The sequence below is a fragment of the Merops nubicus genome, unplaced genomic scaffold (assembly GCF_000691845.1).
Source record: "Merops nubicus isolate BGI_N331 unplaced genomic scaffold, ASM69184v1 scaffold19005, whole genome shotgun sequence".
Classification (NCBI taxonomy): Eukaryota; Metazoa; Chordata; class Aves; order Coraciiformes; family Meropidae; genus Merops; species Merops nubicus.
Window position 1 is genome coordinate 6,463 of NW_008611814.1, and position 8,309 is coordinate 14,771.

At 42.1% G+C, this 8,309-nt stretch overlaps 1 protein-coding gene across 1 annotated transcript; it reads right to left on the reverse strand.

The window, feature by feature from the left end:
• Nucleotides 1-3,292: 3,292 nt before the first annotated feature.
• Nucleotides 3,293-7,997, reverse strand: EPDR1 (ependymin related 1). The gene is made up of 3 exons (XM_008941351.1): nt 7,881-7,997; nt 6,514-6,763; nt 3,293-3,568 (listed from the first exon to the last, which is right to left on the reverse strand). The coding sequence occupies exons 1-3, from the start codon at nt 7,995-7,997 to the stop codon at nt 3,378-3,380; spliced, it is 558 nt and encodes a 185-aa protein (XP_008939599.1). The 3' UTR covers nt 3,293-3,377.
• Nucleotides 7,998-8,309: the final 312 nt, after the last annotated feature.

Consider the following 8,309-nt stretch of genomic DNA (forward strand, 5'->3'; position numbering starts at 1 on the left):
TTCTGTCTGGTTCCATCGCTCATGACTTGCTTCCTTGGCCAGCTTGCCCCTTCTTCATGTCCACTGTGGTGGGTGAGTGCATTGACTTGTTCCTCCTCTGCTTGTCTGGCACTTTGGGTCTCTGGGGTGTGGTGTGGGAGTGGAGAAGGAGTTTGGCTGCTGGGCTGCCTGTTCATGATAATATCATTCTATGTTGGGCAAATGGTCAGCAGAAGAAGGAGACCTTGAGATCTTTACAGCCATGGATCTCTGTCTTTTTGTGTGGCTGCTCTTGAAATCTCTATTCCTCAAGGCTAAGGAGCAAGCAACTCACTGATGATTTCCTGATGTGCCTTTCTGCTGCTGTGGGACAGAGAGTTTGCCTCCAGCACCAGTCTGTGGCTGAGGAGATGCAGGATGTGATGCAGATGTGCCAAGAACTCTTATTGATTGGGATTTTGGGCCACTGGCAACTGCATCTGAGCCAATGCTGCTTTCAGTAGGATGGTTATGGGTGGTGCTGCTCTTGTGCTTGAGAGAAGGTTGCTGGCAGAATTCAAGAGGCCAGATCCAGGTCAGATCCATCAGATATTGAGGTGCTGACTTCCTACTGAAATAAATGCATGTGAGGCTTGTAAATGCTGTTTTGGGAGTGGGCTCCACTGGCATTGGGAAGTGAAGGGTGAGGGGAGAAGAGATGGAGGGTTGTATGGAGTAAGTGTGAGCACAAGAATGAAATGAATTTCAAGGTGGAAAACTCTCATTTTGTTACTATCCCAAAATAAGAATATTGGGTTTTTTGAGAGATTTCTTGACTAAAATGTACTTTGACTATGGATTATTGTGTTTTTTTCCTGAAAGTTGGCACGTCCTAGGAAGCAGCAGCACTTCAGCATGGCTTGAGGCAGCAAAATCTGACCCTAATACCAGAGTTAAGCAAACTGTTAAAATAGGAACTGAACCAAATGCCCAGCTCTCCTCCCCAAACTCAAACGAAACCCGTTTTAAGGTGCAGGAATGTTTGGTTAACTTTAAATAAAACAATGTTGTGCTTCTACACATCCTGCTTTCAGCAGAGCCTCCAAGCAGCAACACAAAAATCTGGCAGGGAGGTGTAGGTTGGCACTATTTCTGGCCCAGCTGAAACCAGGGAGCACTGGAAAGCTCCCAAAACCACCTCTGTCTCACAGGCTACCCAGGTCCTCACCCTTACCCAGCAGAAGACAATAGAACTCAGGTACATACCAATTTATTATTGATTTTTCCATGGGATAACTAAGATAAGCAAATTCCCTGGGCTATCAAACACATGAAAACCCCATTTTTGTGGCAGGACACTAGATGGCTGCTTTAATATCCTTTTATTCTCCATCTTATTGAGTCATTTGCATGGTTGCATGAAGACAAAAACATCTCTTGTGGTCCAAGATAACGACGTGTAGCAAATAATGACCAAGAGAACAAACCAGGCATAGGTATTTTGGGCCTAATTTATAAGCCATAACCCAAAAATGTGGATTTTGACATCACTTTGCCAACTTTGTTGAGTAACCAGGCACAGGTATTTTGGGCTTTATATTGGGTTTGTGCCTAATTTATAAGCCATAACCCAAAAATGTGGATTTTGACATCACTTTGCCAACTTTGTTGAGTTTGCAGTGTGTAAATAAGGACAACAGCATTGTTGAAGTAAATATTTAGCCATAGAAAGCTGCCCTGTGTGTCACAGCAACATTTTTGGAGCACTCCTGTGTAGCAGACCTTTTGCAAATTTATAGTGAAAAGAACATTTCATCTTGTTGCTAGAAATTCTACTCCTGTCAGCAAAAGAGAACACAAACACCCTCATCACTCAGCTTTCTGCTCTGTCACAACTCAGCCCAAATGATACAGTACCACAGCTTCATCTTGGCTAGCCAGATTTATTACATTTTCCAGCCTCTCACAAGACACAGATATTAAGAAATGCATGTTAATCATTGCCCTAATGAGGACAATATGCAGGAAAAAAAATACAAAAGGCAAGTACAGGCTAAATGCTTTCTAAATTCAGGGAAACCAAATCTTCCTTCCAGTAGCATGTTTCAGTGAGATGGTCACGTCTGAAGGAAAATCTTGAATGAGCCCCCTAAATTTTAGCATGTTTCTGAATATTTCATCAGGCACAAGGTAAATTAAAATGCCATCCTGAGCACAACTGGGGAAGCAAAGCACCCACTGTAGCATTTGCTGATGGACAAAAAGTTCTGAGTGTAGAAAGCACTAAAAGGTTGCCCAGCATCTCTCCTCCAGGGGCATCCAACTTCTCAATGTTGGGCTGTTTTCAGCCACCCAGCTTCTGGAGCAAACAACCCAACACATGGACAGAAGAATCTGGCTTCAAATCTTCTTTGCAAATAATAATGAATAAAATTCATGCCTAGACTTGGAGAATAAGCCAATTAATTTCACTTGGAAGTGCAAAACCCATCACCATTCCACACTTCTGAGGGCATGAAGGTGCATTAATATTTGAGTTTTCTCAAGCAGAATATGTGCCCTTCCCATGCTTTTTTTGGTTAGCTATTTATTCCCTTTAAGGGGACTTTCATTCTGCCCATCACTTGGAATTCTAAAGGTGTTTCCATTCTCTCTGAGTAAGCACTTTTGAAGAAAATGGTTACAAAATATTAAATCCATTTGGAGTGCAGAACCTCTTAATCTCTTTGCATAGGTCCAAGCTAATATTGCCTTGAAAAGTGGGTGCTGAAGTAAAATATGACTGAAAAATGGCTCATTGCACCCCACTGGAACACTTCTACAGTGTAGTCACTGCAAGAAAACTTTGGCTTCCTTTGCCAGGGCTGTACCTCTCCCTCCTTCCCTTCCTTTCACATCCTTGAAAAGAAAACAAACCCCAGAACAAAACCACGAGACTGAATTTCCATACTTTTGATATATATTGTTTAAAATGGGCTATTTTTCATTTGGGGATGAGGTCTCACCCAGGACATTTCCCCTTCCAAGTCCCCAGAAATAACCACAACAACAAAATCTAGTTTTTCCTTCTCAGTGTTCCCATTATTGCCCTCTGCTTGTGCTCTGTCTTCTTGAAATGATAAATAACGTTTGCCAAAGGAAAATCATCCACAGCTAAAATAAATAGCATCTATAAATACTATCTTAGGGGTAACTATGTAATACTGCAAGTGCATCACTGGACAGCTTAATGTGATGAAGGAGATGGGTTGGGTTCCATATTTTACTTAAATGTTTATGTCCTCCTTCAAGTGGAAAACTTAAAATCCCCAAAAGAGCAACGAGAAGCTTGAAAAAATCAGCTCAGAGAGCAGCAGCTGAGGATTAACCACCATCCTCTTGGCTCAGCAGTGTTTTCCTGGGGCAGCCAGTGTCCACGATCAGCAGACATCATCCATCCTTCTCATCTGGGCTGCCTGGCAGGTGCTGGGTGGGGTGAACACCGAGGGGTCAGCAATGCCAAGCTGGAGGTCAAAGAAGCGAGTGGAGGTCGTCACGCTGGAGTTCTTGGTGTAGGTTTCCTGGACTGGGTAACAGTCCTTGACTGTGTAAACACCAACCCAGGATTCCGCTGTCATGAGGCAGAAATGTGGAGTTAGGTCACAAGGAGGAAGGAACGGGTCGTGGTGGCCATCAAAACGTTGGCTGTGTCTCAAGGAAAGCCTACAGGCTGGCACTGCCCATAGGTTTGTCCCTGTGCGTGGCTGCCAACACCACAAAGGGCCCCAAAACTGGTAGAATTTGGGCACTGTGGTGATCTTACATCTGAATATGTTGGTGGCAAGCACGTTTGAAACCATGATATCACCACGGCATCAATATGTCACCTTTCAATAATCATAGAATCCTTTAGGTTGGAAGGGACCTCCAAGATCATCGAGTCCAACCATTGAGCCATTAGGGCTCTAAAGTCCTCTACTAAAACAGATCAGAATCTGTCAGGGTTGGCAGGGACCACAAGGATCCCCCAGTTCCAACCTCTCTGCCATGAGCAGGGACACCTCCCACTAGATCAGGCTGCCCAGAGCCTCCTCCAGCCTGGCCTTAAAGACCCCCAGGGATGGGGCCTCAACCCCCTCCCTGGGCAACCCATCCCAGGGTCTCACCACTCTCATGGGGAAGAACTTCTTCCTCACATCCAGCCTGAATCTGCCCACTTCCAGCTTCCCAAATACAACTCCAGTGCCTCCACCTGTTAACTCTTTCCTCCTGTTTCCCATCATCTATATTCATAGCATTATGTTAATTTTTAAAATTCCTACTCCTCCCAAGCATTTCCACTAGTTAATTATTTCAAGACTACCCTCAATGCTGATTTTTACCATTTATGTCATGTAGCAAGTCTCTTTCACTTCAGTTTAATTCCACACCATGCTTCTCTCTGAGGTCTTCCCTCACTCCTCTCCCCATGTCCTCTGCCATCACCTCTAATTTCACCTCATGAAGGTGTTATTTCTACAGTCAAAACCAGGGAGGTGGTTTCCATTCAATACCCTTCACTTTAAAATCTTTTTTATTAACCCATGGGCATCATCTGTGGTCTTTACCCCTTCCATCATACACTTCATCTAGTTTTATGTGTTTCCCCTCTCTTGATAATAGAAACTCATGAGGTTAAAATACAGAATTATCTATTGTGATCATAAATCAGCTCCTCTGAGGGATGCCTGTAACATTTTTTTCCAGTCCCCAGGACACTTTTCTCTCACTCAGCAGCAATCCAACTTATATTTTCTGTTTCTAGTGTTATGTCAGATGCTGTACCACATATCAGCAATAGATAAGGGGTGATATAAAACATGGTATTTAAAGAAAGGGTGGCAAGCTGAGCAATATTTGAATATCTCTCTCCAGGGCATCTTAATATACCAAAAACATTCTGACTCCAATGAGTTTGGTTTTGAGTGTTCAGACATGGAACTTTCTTTTCCTCAACAAGTCTTTGGTCAGAATTTTGAATAAAAAATGAAGGTAAAATATGTTGCTCCCAAGGTAGCCTCTAGGTCCACTGAAATCTTTGTCATTTTAACAAATAATTTCTAGATTCAAATTCAATATTAGCTGAAAGGCACAAGGGTTGACAACATGAAGGCATTATTTTTATGAATGATTCCAGTGCAACCTGCTGTAGGTGCCTCTGCTTTAGCAGGGGGGTTGGATGAGGTGATCTCCAGAGGTCCCTTCCAACCCCTGCCATGCTGGGATTCTTTCTGTGATCATACAGAAAAGCACTGGAGATACAAAATAGCACAGGATAAAAATCACACATCATTAATTTAATGTATCTGGATATTAAGTTCCATAAAAGTTCCAAAAATACCAGCTCTGAAAAAACAAAATTCTTGGAGTAAGAGATAATTTGCCTCTTGTAGAACACCACAGGATGTATCAACCTCGTTAGAGGTATAATGACCTTATCCTTCATCTTCCACTTCATTCTTTCTACTTTCATTCAGGAAAGAAAGAAATTTCCTCTGGCTAAATGCTCAGGTTCATAACCAGCCTAGATCTTAGATGTCTATAACCATAAGTATTGCAATTATTGAATAATTCCATCAATTTCATGGGGGTTTTAAAATTATCTTTAGAGTTGTTGGGGTCACCAGTAAACCATAGATGAAATTGAAGCCAATGTGCTCATAAATGGCTGTGTGTCCAAAACTGAACATACTGAACCTTGGAATATTCAGTTTATTTTCTTTTCTGATGCAGGTGTTCAGCTGCTAAATGCAGAACTAAGCCTTGTGAGCAGATGGTTCTTAGAAGATAAAATTTAGGTGATTATTAAAGATGTCCATTGCTTCAGAGCCACAAACTGGATGTCTTCTATGCCAACATAGCTGCTTTGCTGCTATTATGCACAAAATGATGCTGTTCTATACCAAAATCTGAAACTAAATGAACTAAAACACAAGTCCTAGAATCATAGGATGGTTTGGGTTGGAAGGGACCTTAAAGATCATCTAGTTTCCACCCCCCCTGCCCCAGGCAGGGACATCTCCCACTAGAGCAGGTTGCTCAAAGCTCCTCCATCCAACCTGGTCTTGAACCCCTCCAGTGATGGAGCATCCACAGCTTCCCTGGGCAACCTGTGTCACCATCTCACCACCCTCACAGTGAAGAACTTCCTGATAGTGAAGAAGTTCCTAATTTCTAATCTAATCTACCCTCTTGCAGTTTGAAGCCATTACCCTCAACTTATCACTACAAGACCTTGTAAAAAGTCCCACGGATATAATTGATCCTGTTGAGACATGAAACATTTTCTTAATGTATTGACAATAAAATTATATGCTGTGCACAGGGTTATTATTATTATTAGATAATATATAAAATACTTATATATATATAAAACATACTTTAGATAAAAATACTTATTTTTCCCAGCAAACTTTATAGAAATAGGGAAAGCTGGGGTGAAACATAAGTTAATTTTTCCCTGGGTAGCAGAGACTTTTTAGGAAGTCTTCAGTTTATTAAGGTTTTTATTAAGATGAAACAAAAGCGTGCACATACATTTCCTGGCTGGTTTTCTGTCAGACCATTCCTGTACCATAATTTGGTCTCCAGGTCCCCCAATGTAGTACTGATCTTCATAAGTTGAGTTGGCAGGAATATCATATGGATCCCACGGCTCTGTCAGAGCGATCTTGGAGCAAAGCTTGGTCACTTGTTCAATCTGAAACATCACTCCATCTTTGTAGAGCAAGATATACTCAAAGAATCTGAAACATTCAACCAAAAAAAGCAGTTTATTTAGAGATATCTATAGTCCTTTTCCATCCTAAGCAAGGAGCAATGCTGACCAGTAAGCTTGCCTTTGACTTCTCAGGATAAGACCATTTTCACTGGCATTAAACTTTGCCAAACTTTAAGACAGGCTAACCAGTTGGGCTGAATTTTCCCAGGCTGAAAATTTGTCTCAGCTGACTCTTTCCAAAATAAATAAATCAGGCTGAACTGGTTCAGCCATTTCTGAGAACAACAGAACAACTTTTCTGAGAACAACTGCGAGAAAAACATGTTATTATTTCTAGTTTTTTGTTTGGGTTTTAATAACCATTTCATTAAAAAAGTTCTAGTGCCTCCATGTTTTGGAGAAAAGACTTGAAGTTTGGCAGGGGAAAAGTTTTTAATAAAAATTGCCCAGATTTGGCAAAGTTATAAGCCCCTGGAAAAAAAATCTGCTTGCCTAGGCTGGATAGATTCAATTCCCCATGAGCGTGGTAGAGTTCTTCTCTGTGCTGGTTGGAGGTGGTATCTGCCATCCTTACTGGTGCTCCTCCATGGGAACCTATGGAGCTTAGTGGGACATGCCAGTGAAGAGGGAAATACAGGCTTCCTAGTGCAGAACTAAGAACAATCCCTCCTAACATCCCAGTTTCTCTCTGGAAGCCACCAGAGTCAAGAAACAGTGAAAGGAGAACACAGAGGAGCAAAGTAGTAAGGCAAAAATAAGGAGAGGTGTGGAGACCAGTGAGCTTGAGAGGCCAGAAGGTGAGCTCAACAAAATGGATAGTGAATAAGGATTTAAACCAAATCTCTAGAGTATGAAGTGACCAAGCCCTGCTCTGAGAAGAGATGATAAATCTCTTCATGGACATTTTCATCTAGTCACAGCAGTTGGTCACAAACGTGGTGACTTTGCTTTCATACCTATAAGGAGGAGGTGGTGTGATCCTCACTTTATAACTGGGGACAGAAACAGAGAAACTGAAATCAAAATGATCAGAAACATCAGCTGATTTTTGAAGAGGCAACCAGAAACCTCATTTCTCCAGGGTCCTCGGTGTCATCATTCACATGATGACTTCTTCAAAGCACAACTCAAAGTTGTGTGCTCTGTACCTGTTGCAAAAGAAAGCCAGAAGTCCCTCTCTAACCCCCCCTAAAATGGTGAACTCATTCTTAGAGGCTTCCTCTGAATACTCCAGACTACTGTTAGGCAGTGAGAATAGAGAAGAAGAAGGGATGGTATCAATGTCCTCAAACAGCTTCATCTTGCCTATCTATAATAGTGCCTCTTTCCAACTCTAAGTCCTTACTCCAGTCATGATGTTGCCTCCATTTCCTGAAAAAACCATGGCCTGAGTGTCCTTTGGATGGTGGCATCTTCCACTTCACAAAGCTACCCCCTGAAGGTGCCATCAGCAAGATGGGAAGCTGGTGGAAATCCATGTCGTTGAAGAGATGATGCACAAAAGCAAGAGAAGACCTTCTCTGTGCTACTTCCCACCTCCTGGATGTTTCTTTTTTTGCAGTCTTCACATTCTTTTGGGGAGGATGTAAAGTTTAGGTAAAATAAGGCCACC

What these genes read in the sequence shown, in the direction of transcription:
- EPDR1 (XM_008941351.1), bottom strand. Translation starts at nt 7,997, where the DNA reads ATGAAGCTGTTTGAGGACATTGATACCATCCCTTCTTCTTCTCTATTC. An exon ending in AGTTCACCATTTTAGGGGGG is followed by an intron (nt 6,764 to 7,880) that starts GTTAGAGAGGGA and finishes AAAGGACTATAG; the next exon opens with ATATCTCTAAATAAACTGCT. An exon ending in CAGAAAACCAGCCAGGAAAT is followed by an intron (nt 3,569 to 6,513) that starts GTATGTGCACGC and finishes GCCTCATGACAG; the next exon opens with CGGAATCCTGGGTTGGTGTT.